The 19,425-nt window shown below is 29.5% G+C and overlaps 3 protein-coding genes across 3 annotated transcripts; 2 read left to right on the forward strand and 1 right to left on the reverse strand.

Annotated features, from left to right (window-relative positions):
- On the forward strand, nucleotides 7,201-9,364 carry LOC109353350 (cytochrome P450 81E8-like). The gene is made up of 2 exons (XM_019595584.1): nucleotides 7,201-8,111; nucleotides 8,514-9,364. Exons 1-2 carry the CDS (start codon nucleotides 7,242-7,244, stop codon nucleotides 9,123-9,125), a joined length of 1,482 nt encoding a protein of 493 aa, XP_019451129.1. The 5' UTR covers nucleotides 7,201-7,241; the 3' UTR covers nucleotides 9,126-9,364.
- On the forward strand, nucleotides 13,333-14,886 carry LOC109353854. The gene is made up of 3 exons (XM_019596216.1): nucleotides 13,333-13,700; nucleotides 13,832-13,883; nucleotides 14,189-14,886. The coding sequence occupies exons 1-3, from the start codon at nucleotides 13,360-13,362 to the stop codon at nucleotides 14,822-14,824; spliced, it is 1,029 nt and encodes a 342-aa protein (XP_019451761.1). The 5' UTR covers nucleotides 13,333-13,359; the 3' UTR covers nucleotides 14,825-14,886.
- Nucleotides 15,446-18,222, reverse strand: LOC109353623 (exopolygalacturonase clone GBGE184-like). The gene is made up of 4 exons (XM_019595955.1): nucleotides 17,762-18,222; nucleotides 17,265-17,582; nucleotides 16,590-17,099; nucleotides 15,446-16,001 (listed from the first exon to the last, which is right to left on the reverse strand). The coding sequence occupies exons 1-4, from the start codon at nucleotides 18,080-18,082 to the stop codon at nucleotides 15,762-15,764; spliced, it is 1,389 nt and encodes a 462-aa protein (XP_019451500.1). The 5' UTR covers nucleotides 18,083-18,222; the 3' UTR covers nucleotides 15,446-15,761.

Here is a 19,425-nt window from a genome sequence, read left to right on the forward strand (position 1 = left end):
AAATCCCTTTTTTTTAAATTAGTCAGTGTAATAAAAGTATAAAATTAGGGGAGGTTTGTGTAAGTTTAGAAAAGTGAATGGTGGTTTGTGTAATTTCACTAAAACTCAAGAGGTGCCAGTGTAATTTCATTCTTTCTATTTTTTCACTTACCTCTTCAAGATTAATTGATATTCATGCAAATGAAGAGAAGTATTTATTGTATAATGACATTTACTTTTTAAAGGTTGATAATTTACTTCTTTTAAAAAGTAAAAGGAATAGAAATATAAATAATTTGGGAGATAAAGAGCTATCCATTTTTTATGTACATTGGTGTAATATGAGCAAAATATAGTATAATATATACCCATTATCAATATAAAGATTTATAAACAGTTGATACATCATTCATCATTCGTTTGTATCAGTTTTACTTAAAATTTAATAATAGTTAAATATGAATGATAAATAATATAATAATATTGTAAAAAACTTATTATTGGTATAAATATTTATTCATAGAGAGTACATTATTCATTTATATTAATTTTTTTGAAGTGTAAATGATGATTAAATATGAATGATGTAGTAATATTGTATAAAACTTTTATATTGTCAATATACATTTTTTCTCTTAAAAATATATTAAAATACAAATAAATTTTGATGTAATATGATTTAATACTTTGAAAAAGGTTGTGATATAATATAATTTGTTCAAGTCCATATCACATATCAATATTTTTTTGTTTTATCTCTTCAACTTTTCTTTGTTGAATTTCTTCATACTCAACTTTTTTTTGTTGAATTTGTGCAACTTTTTTGTTTAACCATAAATTGTACTTTTATGATTTTTTTCTTTATCCATGTGTGTGAGTTGTTAACCCGTTTTAAAATAAACAGGGTATGGAAATTTGTCCAAGAATCACAAACAAGTATGTCCACGACCGCTCTGGATTTTCAAAGGTTTTACGGGTGAGGGCCAAACAGACTGCCAATTTTTCTATCACTATATAGTATGTACCATTATATGTGTTGCACTCCAATCCAATTTTTTTGCTACGCAATCTCTTTAGGAGTTATCAACATGTTTTTTAGTGTTAAAACGTGAAAAACTTTACTTTAAGTCCAAATTGGATTAAAATGGTACTTGTGTTAGAGATTTCGAATTCAAAAATTATAAAATATTAGCATCACATTCACATGAAATAAAACCAGAAGTCAATTGCATGAATTAAATGTCCTATATTTCTTAAAATTAGATTGTTTAAAACAAGATATTTATTTTTTATTTTTGTGTTTGACAATAACTGATCTTGCTCCTACGTATCCTATATGTGTTAGAAAATCAAGACTATATAGTTCTGGCTTCTTTAATAGGTAATGTTGATTTATAAAAAATGACTAGAATTGAATTGAATTTATATTAAGAAGGATGAAGTATTAGAATCTATATCACATCTCATCTTCAAGAGATTAAAAAATATTTAAAAAAATGTGTCCTTTTCAATAGGGGTGTAGTCGTTCTAGTTTAAATCGCGAAACCAACCAAACAATAAAATGTAGTACAGTTCGGTTTTGCAGTTCGGTTCTGTAATTTTTTAAGGAACCATTTGCATTCGGTTTATGATTTTCAAATTTAGGAACCGATAGAATCAAACTGAACCATATATTAAAGAAATAGATACTAGGAAATGATTTTTTATTGTTGTTTAAATTCTTTAACCGATTTTGTGGCTTAAATTATCAATTTCGGGTGAATTGTAGTGTTATATGCAATGTTATTAAAACCGGCTTGGACCAGCCGGTTGAACCGGGAACTAGATACTAAACCAGTTCGAGCCACATGTAGGATCGGTTCTGCAACGGAATTGGCACAGATCAATGAGACTCGGTCGGGTTTTCAAAAAACCAATAACTAATTTGGTTGTTGGTTGAACCGGTGAGTCAACGTTTCTTTTAAATTTAAAAAAAAAAAAACACAGTTGTTTTGTTATTCCCTTTCTTATTTAAGCAACACCACAATGGCAGACTGAAATTCTTAAAAACGAAAATCTTACATTCACTAAAACATCGTCGTCACTATTCTAGTTGAAACACCATTCCAAACCTGTCGCCTCAACCTGCCAATTGCTTGTCGACGTTGTGTGCACTTTTCGTCTTCGTGTGCCATCGTCGCCTCTATTAATGTAAAAATATGATTTTCGCTTTCCTTTATGTATGTGACCATGCATATCCATTTGTTTATTATTGTTTCAACCTATGAAGCACGGGTACTGATACGTGTTTCGGGCAGGTATGATACATATCCGATACGTCGACACGTATTTTTTAAAAATACATGATACGATACGTTTATGAATACGTGTATAAAATAATAAAAACACATAAAGCATGATAAAATTATAAGTGTAAATTAAAATATCCAAAGTAAAAAATATGGAAATTTAAAATTATTGCCCTCCATAACAAATCTATCTTATTCTATTTTAATGAAAACGAATCTACCCTAAAATCACTGTCCTCCATAACAAATATATTTTATCCTATTTTAATGAAAACGAATCTATGTTATCATGTTTTATTGGAAACGAATCTATCTTATCCTGTTTTATTAGAAACGAATCTATATATCCTATACTTTACTGAAAATGAATCCATATATCCTATATTTTATTGAAAACGAATCGAATACGTATCTTAATATTTATTTATTTTATTTTTTTAATTTTTGGATACTCTATGGATACGTATCTTTCACGAATCTGAGCGTATTCGTGTCGGATATATGTCGGACACCGACACGTGAAGGTATTTGACGAATCTGTGCTTCATATGTTTCAACCACTGGGGTACCTATAGTTAGGTGGCAGTGCAAAAACATTTCATGGATTGCATAAGTGACACCTACCCCTATCTTTTTATAATCCTTATTTCCTTTATCTAAAGACCAGTGAATGAAAGTGAATTAATGATATATTATATATTTGATAACTAAAAATGAGATATTTGATATTAGACATATCATACTATACATGTAAAATTTGTTAACTAGATAAGGGGAAATTTGATGACATTTGATATTGGATGCGTCATATATACATGGAAAATTTGATATTGGTGCATTATTCATGGAAAATTTGATATCGCGTAAATGAAAATTTTGACACTATTCACTGGATATATGGATAATGAATAGTTTTATAATGAAATAGTGAATAATGATACACTGGGTACATGGATGATGCCTCTAACAATTTTATATTGAGAATGGAAATTTTGATATTGGGTGCATGGAAATTTTGATACTATTTTGGCATAAATAATCTTGTGATGTATTTTTTTTACAACAAAATGTTAGCTATTATATTATTATAATTTTATTAATGAAAATCGAGTTAGTTGGTTCTACCAATGACTCACCGATCTCACCAGTAATTTATTGACTTAGTAGCTTCACGAGTTGATGACTGATCTAAGTTTAATAACACTGGTTATATGTTACTAAATCGTTATTATGTTAGGATTATATATATTATTAATTACTAAATTATTTGTCAATGTCTTGATGATTTGGAACATATCTTCCAACTTTTATGGTATTGAGTATGAAACTAACATACATCATATATTATTATATATCTATTGTTATATTTGATATTAGTTGTGAATTTTAAATTTAAAGTTATATATATATATATATATATATAACTATTATATATTTTACTAATTTGTATATATGTTATTAATCATAAATTATATTGTTATAAATGTTACAGATATATGTTACTAATTGGAGATTGTATTATTATATATGTAATAATTAAAAAATTTCCCTCATAAATTACATAATTGTTATATATGTTATTAACAAATAAGTATGAGTTTCAATTTTTTACCTATCTATATATGATTCATAATTTTTTGATAATAATAGTAGTGTTTTTCCTTTTATGGACAAACAATATTTCTTGTAATTAATTTTGAACTTTCAATTGATGCAAAAAAAATTGCAAAAATCATGGAACTGAAACGAACCATTCAATAGCGGTTCGGTTTGGATCGGTTCCTATAAATAAATTTGTGATTAATTGAGCAAAACCAAACTATATATTTGTGTTCGGTTATGTCTTTGAAATGCACCAAAAAATGAACTTTTACACCCTACTTTTCAAAGAAGGGTGAAACAATAAAAAGTTTGAAAATGATTGTAATGATTTTTGGGTTTATTGTTATAGTGGATTATTAATTAAATTAAGAGAAATATTTTTTATTGTTAATTCAAAATTTAGTTGAAGGAATAGAAATGACACAACACAACTATTTGAAAATGATAGGAGAAAGAGAAATGACACCACAATCCACTTTTATCGTTGATTATTTCTCAAAATTATACATTTTTAATAAAAATTGATAATCAACTTAGCATATCAAATTTTCTAGAAGATTATACAATTTTTGTTAATGTTGATTTTAATCCTAGAAAGAAATTATTGTTATTATTTTAATTTTATTAGAATCTTTATTATTGCTATATTATTATAGTAACAGGAATAAGTATTAGTGTAACATTGCCAACATGGGACCTATTCAAACTTTCTCAAGATAAGAGAGTGAAAGGAGAGAAGAAAAATGTTATGACACCTACACAAAAAGTGGAGAGAAAGTTTGAGGCAAAGAGTTATAGCTTCAAAAGATAAAACTATCCATCAATTTTTATGTTTTAAGCTACCTTTTCTTTATAGATATTTTTGTCATTCACAAATTATATATATATAGCTTTCCCATTCCTTTCTTTTATCTTTCTATCAAATCAAATAATACAAAAATTTACTATATTTTCTCCTCTATCTTTTTCACCTCTCTCTTCTCCCATTTTTCACTCATTAACTAAACAAAGCATTAAAGACATGGCCATCTATAAAAAACGAAATGGACAACATACCTAAATGTGTTCACGTGATGGAGTGGAATTCCCTATGAGAAGAAGAAAAGTCCAGAACACGTGAATGTGTTCACGTGATGGAGTGGAATTCCCTATGAAAAGAAGAAAACTCCAGCACATAAATTCCACAATTAGGTATGGTAATTGGATTGGATTATACACAAGGAAGGTAGGACAAAATTATGGGTGGGTCCACACGGGTAATAGAAATTAATGTGGGTAATATAAATGAGATTACATCTTCTTCCTTACTTCATATATCATCAATCATAAGAGTTGTATACAATTTTTAAATTAAATTTATTTTTTTAACACTCATAAAAGTGATACATAAAGTAACATATTTTTTGAGATATAAAATCTAATTTCAAAAGAAATGAAGTGTTCACTTGTTCTTAGGAGTATAAAATTTTGGTTCGGTTCGGTTTTTGGTGCATCTTAGTGACTGAACTAATTAAAAACATATGATTCAGTTTCGCTCAATTAATCACAAATTTAACTTTAAGAATGAACTGAACCGAACCATTCAAGAGTGATTCGGTTCAGTTCGGTTCCACAGTTTTCCGTTTACTTTTTTATAAAAAAGTCTTACATGAATTGAAAATTCAAAATGTGTTACAAGATATATTGTTTATCTATAAAATGATAAACATTACTACTACTATTATAAAAATTATGAATCATATATAACAATAAAATTCATGATTAATAATATATATATAAATTAGTAAAATATATAATAGTTACATTTATAACCTACATTTTATAATTAGCAAGATATGTAACAATACATGTATAGCAATATATGATATATGTTAGTTTCAAACTCAATATCACAAAAGTTGTAAATATGTTCTAAATCATAACACATTAGGAAATAATTTAGTAACTAATAACATATATAATATTAACTTAATAACAATTTAGTAACATATATAACACAACAATGCCCATAAAAATTGCTAATTTAAGTTAGAAAATTGGTTCAAGAATTTAAACAATTATAAACATTATTGTCTAATCCCTTGTATATATATTTCTTTAATATGTGGTTCAGTTCGGTTCCAACGGTTCCTAAATTTCTAAAACCATAAATCGAACCGAATATAAATGATTCCTTAAAAAAATAACTGAACCGAACCATATTTTGCAGTTTAGTTTGGTTCGATTCTATCAGTTTCGCAGTTTAAACTGGAACCACTTACACCCCTACCTGTTCCACATTGGAATTAGTGACGGACACTCTTGAAAATTTTCTCTTTTGATAATGAGTCTGTGTGACTAAGCCGTAAGAATGTGGTTTTTAGAGATTTTTTTGGGATCCTTTTATAGGGGGTATCAACATAAATTTTAAAATTTTAAAATGCAACTCTATATTATGAGATTACTTCTTAATTCACAAAATCATATGTCACTAATAGTAGAATTCGAATTACAAATTCAAATATCTAGAGTTAGTAATTTTGGGTCTAAATAATACATTTTTACTATAAAAGTAGTTCAATAATTTTCATAAAACTAAAAAAAAGTAAGCACAACATTATCATTTGGCCTGTTAAAATAGTAGCAACTGGAAACCTCTTTTTGGATAGAATATTATGTAATTATTATATAAAATCCCAAAATTATTGCAATACCTAAGAATAAGTAAAAAATCAATCATTTGACTTTTATAAAATCACAAATGAGATATTTTGAGTACATTTTTATTTTATAATTAAATAGAAAACGAAAATTACAAGGATTTTGTAAAATGATTTATTTTAGAAATTGGAATCCTCCTAATATTAGGATAATAAGTGACTATTAAGTCACATAAAATCCTTTTAAAAATAAAAACGAAAATGAGATAATATTTGACCATTAATTTTTCATTAAACCATTATAGCATCTCTTTTATTTTTTATTGTATGAGAAAACTAAAGTTGAGGAATAAAATATTTTGAAATTGAATTTGTCCCACTAACTAGTCAATTAAGTGTTTAATTAAATCCTATTTATTATTTTTATTTTTTAAGCTATATTTCAATTTAAAGTTTGTAATTTTTTGAAATTTATTTTGGGGAAATTTTGGGTAAGACAAAATTGGTATTCATTATATGTGATTCGTCAAGAAAATTAAAGTTATAAATTATGTAATCTAAATAGCAACCCAATTCTTTGGATACCAAATTTTATTCCCTAATAACAAAGTTGTTCTACATGGCCCCTTTATGAATTCAAGGGTAGGTGTGATGATGTGGATCTTTTTCACCTTAGAGTACTTAAATAGCCATTATCATAATAGAATATTGTAGTGAGTTTTAATTTTGAAGTATGATTCATTTCTTCTATTTCTTTTTCTTCCTTCTAGTTTCTCTTCCTACTTTGAAGTTCTTGTTTCAAACAAGAAGATCTAAAAGCTTTCCTCCAGGTCCAACTTATCTTCCTGTGATCGGAAACCTCCACCAACTCATACAACCATTACACTGCACCTTCTATGGCTTATCACAAAAGTATGGCCAAATATTTTCCCTTGTATTTGGATCACATTTAGTGGTTGTTGTCTCATCACTATCTATAGTGCAAGAATGTTTCACCAAAAATGATATTATTTTGTCACAACGACCAAAACTTCTTATAGGAAAATACATTGGCTATAACTATACTGCTGTTGGGTTTTCCCCTTATGGTGACCATTGGCGTAACCTTCGTCGTATAATATCACTTGAGGTTCTCTCATCACATCGTCTCAACTCCTCTTTGGAAATTCGAAGAGATGAAATTATGAGACTAATGCAAAAGTTAGCCAAAGACTCATGCAAGGACTTTGCTAAAGTGGAACTAAAATCCAAAATCTTAGAATTAACATTCAACACTATGATGAGAATATTGACTGGAAAGAGATATTTCGGTGAGGACCTTGATGCAAGTGAAGTAGAGGAAGCAAAGCAATTTAGAGAGATCATAAAAGAGTTGGTGGTGTTCAGTGAATTCATACCTTCTGTCGGGTTAGGATGGTTTGGTTTTGTTTCGGAAAAAAGTATAAAGAGGATAGGTTTGAGTCTTGATGTCTTTATACAAGGACGCATTGATGAGCATCGTGATGGAAAGAAAAATACCAATTGCATGATAGATCATCTTCTCACTCAACAACAATCACAACCTCAATATTATACAGATCAAATCATCAAAGGACTCATTTTAGTAATTGTTATTTTATATATTTCCCCCTACTTATTTATATTAGATAAAATATTGTTATTATGATTGATTTTGCTTTCATCTACACTGAAAAATTAATATTAATCCAAAACGTTTAAAATATTAGTATGACTAATATAATATTTACTATACATTAAAAGTTTAATATTAAATAAAAGTATTAAATACAAATATTAAAACATTACTATATTTTAGTTCCCGTAAGACTAATATTGAATAAGACAATTTAATGCATCCCAAAATGAATTAATTTCTTATACATAATGTTAAGATACTCTTAGAAATATAGAAAAAACTAAAAAAATAGAAAAAGAAATTTTAGACACTAAAAATATCATATTTCATTAGTCATTTTATTAATATTGGTTTGGTTGGAATTGACAGGATCTATTAATTGGAGGAACAGACACATCAGGCACAACTTTGGAATGGGCAATGTCTAATTTATTAAATCATCCAGAAATATTGAAGAAGGCAAGAAAAGAATTAGATATTCATATAGGACAAGATCGTCTTGTGGATGAGTCAGACATTTCAAAACTCCCTTACCTTCAAAATATTGTCCATGAGACACTTCGGTTACACCCTGCTCTTCCATTATTGGTACCTCGTTCCTTTTCAGAAGATTGCATCATTAGGGGATATAAAATTCCACAAAACACTACTTTGATAGTTAATGCTTGGGCCATTCACAGAGATCCAAACTTGTGGACTGACCCTTTACTTTTTAAGCCCGAGAGATTTGAGAAAGAAGGTGAAGTAAACAAGTTACTTTCATTTGGGTCAGGGAGAAGGGCTTGTCCTGGAGCAAATATGGCTCAACGTACTATAAGCCTAACTTTGGGCTTATTGATTCAGTGCTTTGAATGGAAGCGATTAGAAGAGGAACTAATTGATATGACCGAAGGAAATGGAATGATCGTTGTGCCAAAGAAATTCCCCTTAGAAGGAATGTGTAGAGTACGCCAACTATCAGCAATTAAGAATATTTTCTAGCATCTTATGGACTTGGAAGGTTTCTAAAAGCACACACATTGCTTTATTATCTCGTGTTTAAGAAATTCAATTTATATGGTGTAATAAAATAAATAACACGTGTGTGCCTTAAATAAGTATGACCATTAATATATAATTTGGCATAAAATTCAGATTGAATTTTCCTGCTTTGTGTAATGTGTAAAAGGCTTGATCACATTTAGCTTCCTCGTCACTCAAGGAAAAGCCTAAGCCATTAATGTTTTCTCCTTGCATTTTTTGTTTTCCTTCTTTTTGGGTTGTTCCATTGTTTAAAGCCTAAATTACATGTATTTCTTTATTGGGCATGTACATTCCCGAGACCAGCACCGTTTCTCACATGGTCGAACAATTGGTTAGTCAGTTTTGCTTTATGTAGGTTTACTTAGGTTTATTAGTTGCTTCACTTTCCTTTTTGGTTATTGTACTTAGAAGATTCAATTTCTCCTTCTTCTTCCTCTCGATTCTGTAAGTGTTGCTGGAAGAGTTTTCATTAACAAAAAGGTTGTTCCTTTCTTATTTTCTTCCATGCACTATGAAACCAAGATAATGTAAAATAGGTATTCCTGGAAGTAACAAACGGAACAAAAAAAGTAAAGGTACGAGTGTAACAAAAACAATTTAACGTGGAAAAACCTCCTCAAAATTTGAGAAGTAAACAAGACTTTGTTCAAAAAGATTTCCACTCTGATTACAATATTTGTTTTTCACTCATTCTAAGAGGATAATGCTCCTATGATGGAATACAAAACCCTTCTAATGTAATTAGGAATACTATTCTCATATGTTTGAATATCACGTCTCTAACTTTTGTTGTTATTTTTCTCACTTGCGTTTTCATTTAGGGTAAAATTTTCTTTCGACTTTTAAGTCGAACTTCATAGTATATATTCAAGAGTCAATACATAATTGTGTTTTTTGAAAGATTATTATTAAATGTATTCAATAAACCACATACCAAAGTTCAATAGTTATGTGTTCATTTTCAATTGATCTCATATCAAGGTTCAACAATCATGCTTTCTTATCAATTAGGAAGAACTCCCATGATCATCATTGTTGTTTTTCAATTTAACTCCGAAATCCTTGGGATTTTTTATTGTTGTATAATTCATATGTCCTCTTCAGACAATGAAGCTATCAATATCAAATACTTAAGATTAGTCATTTCATAGGTTAAGCGCAAAACAACTCTGTGTGAACCTGCAACATTGAACCAACAATCATACCAATTACCATTACTAGAAGGGCCCAATATCAACTCGTATAATCAAGTGAATGAGTACTAGTAATTATCTTATTCAGGAATGTGGAATATTAATGTGTAAGATTAGCATGTTGATAATTAGCTCATTAAGATTTTATAAGCAAGGTAAACTCCTAATTGAAGCAAAACAATATTAATCATAGGTAATGAGTTTAAAGTTTCATCTGTTATTGTTTTGTTTATGAATTTTGGAAGACGATAAACCCAATTTCTTCAATAACTTTTAATAAATTCAGGTATTATAATTCAATTCCAATCTCCCTTTAAGCTTCTTGTGACTTCTGGGTCATAAATTATTATAATTTGATTCCATCAAGAAATCCATAAACATCTTTGCTTCATCCCTTTTTGGGGCGTTGTTAAGAGAAAGCACTAGAACATAGGGTATTGAGTTTTTCCAATAGATAATGTATGTGACGGTGAACACAAGGGATATATATCACATAGCTATGGTATTATTTTTTTGTTTTCTAAACTTTAGAATTCAGAAACTCCAAGAGTAATATATTTTCCATGAGAAAGTGATATGCGTAAAATTTTCTCTCTAAAGAAACCTCTTTAGTCTAGCGAATAGAACTAGAATTGTGGTGAGTATATAATATGCAAACACGTACGTGTCTAAAGAGGAATTGAGTATAATATGCAAACCCGTACGTGTCTAAAGAGGAATGTCCATTCTATCTATTCTGAGACATGTGTGAGGCCTAGCTTGTCCCTATTTCCTTTCCAAACCAATAAAAAAATATCATTTAAATATAAAAAAAATTCTAAAATAAAATTTATTAAAATTGGATAGTCAGATACATAATAACATAGTCTTTTTGAAATGAACACAAATCCTCTAATGGAGAATTTACTGCTAGGTTGAGGCTGATATGTGTCATTAAATTATTTCAATGGTTCAATTTTTCAAATAAAATAATTTAAAAAAATACAATTTTTTTCCGGATGGATTCTTTCCGACGGAGGATGTGCTACAGGTATATACCAAATCGCATATTACTAAAACTATAGTATTATACACCTCTTTTACCTATAATGTTTTTTTACTTTTAGCTGCCATAGAACACACTCTCGATAAACACAAAAATAATTCTTTAATGTGTCATGCAAAAAAATTAATTAAATAATTTATGATAATGTTTTTTATTGCTCTCAATGCATTAATTGAAAAAATTGGTTAATGATTTAAAATTAACCCTGTTTAATCTTAAACCACCCCTTGTATTATATATAAAGCATTAAAGAAATAATTATTTTTTTATTTAATGATTAAGAGATTAGGAATGCTACTAAAGAGTTTTATAAATAGACACATGTCGATTCTCATATTTTAATTCAATAAGTTAATATTATAAATTAATAGCTAGTTTCATAGATAAAAATATATAAACTAATATATAGTATTATTAAAATTGTATGAGTCATCAAACCATTGAATATTTTTCTTGGTACATACGAGTAAAATTAGATAATAAGTAATTCACTAACTAGATTCTGTATGAGTAAAATTAGATAAATATATTATGTTATCATTAAAAATAATGATAAAATAATAAATATTTTAATTTGTAACCTTTAACAAGCAAATGTGTTTTTTTATGTTTTGGAATTATAAATAAAAGTGGTAACAATGTCTTTAATTATTTAGAAAAATATTTTGGTAAAGATTAATTCAATTTCATATTTTTTTTAGAGTTTTAAATGAAAATCATCCTTGAATACAATTTTGACCAATTTTATGAATATTATGAAGGATTCATTTACATATAAGTTAAGTTACATTAGTTACACTCAATATCATTAATCTATTTTCTTAAATTTAATGGACCAAATGAACTAAACTTAAAAATTATTTAAGATTTCTTTTTTATCTCTCATCATTTATTTCACTCATCCTTATGGTTTGTTGGATTTAAAAAATGGATAGTTAAAATTAAGCGTAACTAGTATAACTTAATTATAATAAACAAATCCCTCTTCTTTGAATATATATATATATATGCTTACATAAATAATACAATTATTGATTTATTGTAACGTGTATATAGGATTGATTTATCAATTTTTAAAAAATAGAATTTATAAAGATAATGATAACCTTATTAGAGATATGATATGTTGAAAATATAAATTTATAATAGTTGTAAAATAAGGAAAATGTAATTTTTGATATCTAAGTGCAAAATCTCCTTAGTCCTTACTAATAGATGGATAAGTAAGACCAACAATGAACCGAATCAACTTGATATTCGGTCGAAACTCGATTTGTTATATAGCTCAATAAATTTGGTTCATGAATAACAAAATGAACTGAATTTGAGTGAGAAATTAAATTCGTTAAATAAATGAGTTGAACTTAAGTTGGATATGGTTCGAGGTTCATGAAATGACTTATTATATATATATATATTATATTATGTTTATTAAGACCCATATATTATTTTTTATATTTATTGTATTGTATACATAAACAAAATTATATTTATATATATATATATAATATTTTGTAGTATTTTTCATAATTTAATTGATTATTTGAGTTGTTCAAATGAACCACTCGAACTGAACTCAACATTTCATGAATTTTAACCGAACCGAACTTAAGCTAAAAATATAATTCGTATCAAACTAAGTCAAATTTTAAGCTGAGTCAATTCTTATTAAGCTGAAATGAACTGATCTCTTATGTTGTTTATATACATTAAATAAAAGTAATTTCAATTTATAATTTTTTGTACATTAAATAAAAGTAATTTCAATTTTATATTTTTTGTACCGACATTTATTTACATGGAAAATGTCAAGGATATATTAATGTTTTATGACTAGTAAGAACTTATAAGCTTCTATTTCTAATTCTTTTCACATGACTCTCTCATATTTTTGGTGAACAACTCTCTATCTGTGTAATATCCTCAACCTATTTGGTTTCTTTCTCTGCGTGAAATGGAGGATGAAAGGGTGAGAAAAACAAACAAGGATGGAAAGAAGAAAGAGTACAATTCGGTACTATTAAGCAGTAACATAAGTAAAGGTGGTGGGAAAAGAATTCCAGGGCTTCTCGTGCTTGGTGGAGCCATGGCGGTTGCAGGTTACGTAGCGGTGTTGTCTCTTCACTCTTTTGTAACCAAAAGAAACAAGGCTAAGGAAAAGTCAAAGAGTGATGTCACTGAGCATGAACCCAAACCCCAACAATTATTATTAGAGGATGGTTGCAAGAGTCAAGGCCATGGTGATCATCAAATTGAAACCACATCAAATAGTGATGGAGATGCTGTATCTGCATGGTAACATAGTACTATACTTTTGAAGATTTAATATTACGAGGATCATGCAATAACATTTTTCATTATTATCTTATAAAAGTATAATTTATGTGCTAATTATTTCACATGTCATGTTACTGTTTCTTCTTTAGTTCTATGTCTATTCGCGACTACTTTGTAACAACCCTTAGCTTTACAGCACATGTAAATAGTTGGTGCTGTAAACCTGAAAGATATTATCACAAGTAACCAGATTCTTATTTTTTTATTAATAAGCTAGTTGTCATATTTCATATATCTTCAATAAATAACAACACTACACGTACTTAAAAAAAAGAACTCTAAATTTTGTCATTTGTTTAATTACAAGTTTGTGACATTATGTTTATATATTTTGTGATTTAACTTTTGTTTTTGTTCCAGCCATGTGACACCCCACATGAGCATCAACAAACCTTTGATTCTGGTGATTCATCCTATCTCTTCTCTTTGACTTAAGTTTGGATTAGTCACCAAAAAGTTTGAATAAATTGTATAAATGTAACTTATTTCAGGAGGAAGAGGAGACAGACTCTGACCTTAACAACAGTAGTGAATTGGTGAGCCCAAACAATTTTCAACATCAGGAAATTGTGTTACATGATGATTCCCACCCAGAAAGTGTAGCATCTTCATCATCAAACGAAAACGAGTTTGCTGAAGAAGATGGACTTCAACAGAACCTAGATTCCATGCAAACAGAAACAAAGGATGATGATGAAGATGACAACAATGATGACATAGTTATCATAGAGAGCGAGAAAGAAGAAAATAGCTCAAAAGAAACAGAAGGGACCTCTCTGAATTCTAATGAGGACAAAGCTGAACAAGATTTGAAGGGAGAGGAAAGGATCAATGAATCTGATATCCAAACCCAAGAAGCTGCAGAAATGGACATTTCTGCCTCTGATGATACCTCACTTTATGCTGGGACCAACATGGCCATGAATGTAAAGGCAAATTTATCTGAGGGTCTGAATTATCAACCATCACCATCATACACATTTCAACTCAGAACGTGGCTTATGCCTATGCTGTTACAAGCATTGCTTTTGGTTCTAGTTCTGTACACATGCACTCGTCTTTTTATATCATTCACCAAGTAGTTCCATGAAATGAATCTGGAACCAATGTGTCAACTGTTGACTCATTTTCTTGGATGAGTTTAGATTCCATTGAAGCACTTGGTGAAGACAACATTTAGTAAATGAGTTCATATGCAAACATGGTTTGGTTTTATGTTTGATATACTTTATACATGTGTATTTTGATCCGACTGAAGGAACAGAAAGAAAATAGAATAAAATATCTTATTCCATTCTTCCCTGTTACCATAATGGAATGTTTCAGGGCTTTCTAGTAATTCTTTTTACATCACTCTTTCTGCTATACATTTTGAGTAGTTTTTTTCCATCTTAGCCCTTAAAAAGGGAATGAAGATATTTTACATATTGACCTTCCTAAACATCACTCATCTACTAAAATAGTGGCACATCATTTAAAATTTTATAACTTACATTTAATATGTCTAAGAAGTCATCGAATTAAGTGTACAATTTTAAATTATTTGACATTATCTTATTGATGGAACGTAGTTAAGAATATTAATGAGATTAACTATTTTAACTTTGACTATCTTAATTTCGTGCAAGCCAAATGAAAAAGATCTTAAGTGAAATAAATGAACATGAATGGTTGAGCTCAGCCTCATGTAAATAAGATGACTAGATAACAAAATAAAGCTCCAGAAGGCCACTAGCTTTGATTTGAGGATTACAATGAATGTCCCCACCAGGCCTCAGCTATACATTTGTTACAACAGTGTGTAATATTTACATACTTACGTCAAATATCTAGCCAAGTAAACTAGTACTGTATTCCTTAATACAAAATTGCATATCTTCAAGTGGGATATATACTAGTAAACAACCCCATTGAGATGCAAAAAATTAAAAAATAAGATGGTACCATTCTATATACATATATATGTATATATATGTTGGTACCAAGTATTTATATATAGTAACCCAGATGTAGAAGAAATCACATAGAACAAGCTGGTGGGTTGAGTTTTCCTCCGAATATGGCCTTTGCATTCATACAAGAAGAAACCAAAGCTGTATTTCCCTTTGGGGCATGAAGAATCAAATCAACATCGGCTACTTCAACACCTTGACAAGGGTTCTTTGAGCTGCATTGCAAAGACACTGCAACGTCTGAGATTGTAGATCCTCTTATCTTACGGAAATGAACATTGCTAATCTTCCACACAGAATTTGATGGCTGCACATGTATACACACATAAAAGGAGGGGTTTAAATGATGCAAACTGATATTAGATAAACATATAGACACACTTAAATTAACTTGAACTGCAAGTGTTTTTTCAATGAATCTCTACCTTTCTCTTTGTGTTAAACATTGCTTTTATCAATATAACATATATAAAAATTAAATAAATGTAAGGTTGTGATTTAATCCCGATTGGTATAGAAAGTGAGAATCTTTGTATGAAATAGCTCATGTGTTTTTTCAGAAGATATGAAAGAGGATTATAATTTATAAATTGATCAATAATCTTACTTGACAAAAAAATAATTCTCTAACTCTATTTGGATAGAAAGATTCCAGATTTGATAAATCAATTAAAATGATATATGTTTTATAAACATTCTTAAATTAACATCTAGTTTGAACACTTCTAATTCCTTTAGTCTCCAAGCTATTGAGTTCAGCTTTCAATTGACCTTTTAGTCTTAGTCAATATTTTTAGTCTTTAATTTTCTTTTAGTAAGGTATACTATTAGCTTTCAACTAAATTATACACTATCATCTAGTTATGTGAAAATATAACTTGGGTAGTTTACTTACAGTTCTATCCTTCTTGCCACCATAACTCTGGTCTATAATAATGGGATTCTTAACATCCTCCATGATAAGATCTTCATAGACAACGTTCTTAACTTCCCCTGGCTTTGTCCCTATCCATGTTTTGATTCTAGCACCATTTGTTGTCTTTATGAATGTGCAATTGGTAACAGTAACACCATCCACGCTTTCCTCATCAGGCCTCTTACCAAGGCTTCCAATACTAATGCCATGACCTGGGCCACAAGTAACGTCCCTGACAGTAGTGTTGATTGAACTATGTCCAATGGAAACACAATCATCACCGGTTCCAATGGTGCTGCTTGTTACAGTGACCTTGTCACTCACGCTGATGTGTATTCCATCAGTGTTTGGACTGTGATCCGGTGCAGTTATGGTTATTCCGGTGAACGTAAGGTTGCTACAACGATGAACATGATAGTGGAAGTACATGCTGTCTAATGATGTGATTTCTTTCACCATTGAGTTATTCACTTTATCGAACCTCAGATTCTGCATGCATGCATTTACATGTAGTAAACTTGTCAATTGCAAAAATCTACTTGCTTTTAAAATTTTATATAGACAATGAACATGTAGTATATATACATATGTATATATATATATATATGTATGTAGCATATATATATATCCTGGTAAATGAAAAGATATGCTTACAGCTGGGAGGGGAGCACAATTTTTGGTTTTCTTGCAGTCATTAAACTTCCAATTAACAGGACCTTGGCCATTGAAAACTCCTTTGCCTTGAATCACCAAACCATCAATATCTTCAAATGTGAACCATTCTGGACTAGTATACTCAGACAAATCTGTGCTGGCTATAACTGTTCCTTCAACTTCAACTGTTATGGGATTTGGGCTTGTACATGGCCCAGCAAACAGTGTAGGACCAGCTAGAAATGTTCCCTTTGGGATCAAAACTTTTGCCCTAGTAGTGCTGTTTTTGCATGCTGCTCCCCATGCAGCCCTAAATGCCTGCCCAAATATCATAATAAATATTTTAAATGATATAAATTCTTATACTTATAGTGCATATATATTAAACTCTTAATTATAAGATTTTAATTCGCTTCCACTATTTATAATCACTTTTTGTATTGTCATTTGACCATGCAAGACATTGAATTAATCTCAGATAATATAACAAAACTCACATTAACATTGTCCTTCTTGCCATCCGCCACAGCACCGAATTTCATAACATCGAAAATTTTAACACCAGCAGCATCAACAACAGCACCACTAGTGGCTTTTGCAACTAGAGAACTATCAATAAAAGCAACATCACCTTCACCAGGACCAGCTTCAGCTTCAGCTGCGGCTTCCGCTTCGGCTTCTGCTTCGGCATCGGCATCGGCATCGGCATCTTGAAGAAGATTACGATGAATACCAACGTCACGTCGTGATGCTCCTAACATGCTGCATGAGAGGAAAACTATGCCTAATAAGAGAAAAATGACCTTTGCATTAGCCATGGTGATACAACTCCAATCTCAACGTTAATTAATCTAATTATTAATTACAACACCAAAAATTCCAAATTGCAGCCGCCTAGGGTTGTTATGCAACCGTGATTTTTCCAACTGCAATTTGAAACCTGCGTTCTATGATATTTGAATTACTTACTATGACTTGAACCTTCATATCTATATAAGACTATAGTACCTCATATTCTTAGCTAATTAAGGAAATCTATTTTTGGTAATTATTCTCCTATCAGTCAAGATATTTGAGGTCTTTATATTTTAGCTTCTCCACATTTTAATGTTGTCCCCTCCCATATTTAGCAATATGTTGATCAATGAGTGGAGGATGATGGTCACTTTTGAACCTTTAATTTGCAACAAATTTTCAAAACAAGTTTATAATGCAACAAAATTATATGTAAAAGTTTGTCTTTGATTGCAATTAAAATAGAAATAGACGCGCATTGTTTTACTATTTTTATGTTATATAGACAATTACAAACATATACCAAGTAAAACCGCGCTCTACAAATTACACTTGGATTTTCTTCTGACTTCTATCACTGTTATTCTTTATCAGTACGTCCAATATGCAACTTCTTCCTATCATTTTGTGTTGTTATTAACAGCTTGATTAATCATAAATTATTCCTATCACCCACAAGTACCCATATATAATATATCAAATTAATTTAGTATCCTATTGAATTTGGATATTTAAATTTATATGGTTTAATTTCGTAGTTATAAGAAAAAGAAACTATAGAATAAAGAGATTCGAGATTTCGAAGATAGAATTCAATGAATAAGAAACACTTTATTGATAAGAGAAAGATGAAAATGAAGAAGGAATTAATCCTTTATGATTGATACAAAAGATGATGATTGAAAAAGGAGAAAAAAATATCTATTTATAATCTAAGATATCATAACCATATTATAACTAACTCTAACTAACAACCCTCTCGCTTGAGCGATGACAAATCCAAGAACTGAAACCCCAAACTTCCTGGTGGCTCCTCGCTCGAGCGACTCCTGGCGCCTAAGCGAGGAGGTTGTTTGTGTCTGATTGATATGTTTGAGTGATTCTTGTTATCTGATTTGGTGATCTTTGCTTGCTTGAGTGATCCTTGCTATCTGATTTGGTGATATTGGCTAATAGTAGTGTGTATTACACATTCTATTGAAACAATGTTATTTCGCTCTTTTTTCGGCTAAAACAAGTATCCCTCTATAAAAAATTCAATTTTTAAAGCACATAACATATACCTATGGGTACTCTTATATTTTTAGTCCTGGCTAAAAACCAAAAGCAGGTACCTATGCTAATACAGGTAAAATTTCCTATGTGT

This window comes from Lupinus angustifolius, chromosome LG08 (assembly GCF_001865875.1).
Source record: "Lupinus angustifolius cultivar Tanjil chromosome LG08, LupAngTanjil_v1.0, whole genome shotgun sequence".
NCBI lineage: Eukaryota > Viridiplantae > Streptophyta > Magnoliopsida > Fabales > Fabaceae > Lupinus > Lupinus angustifolius.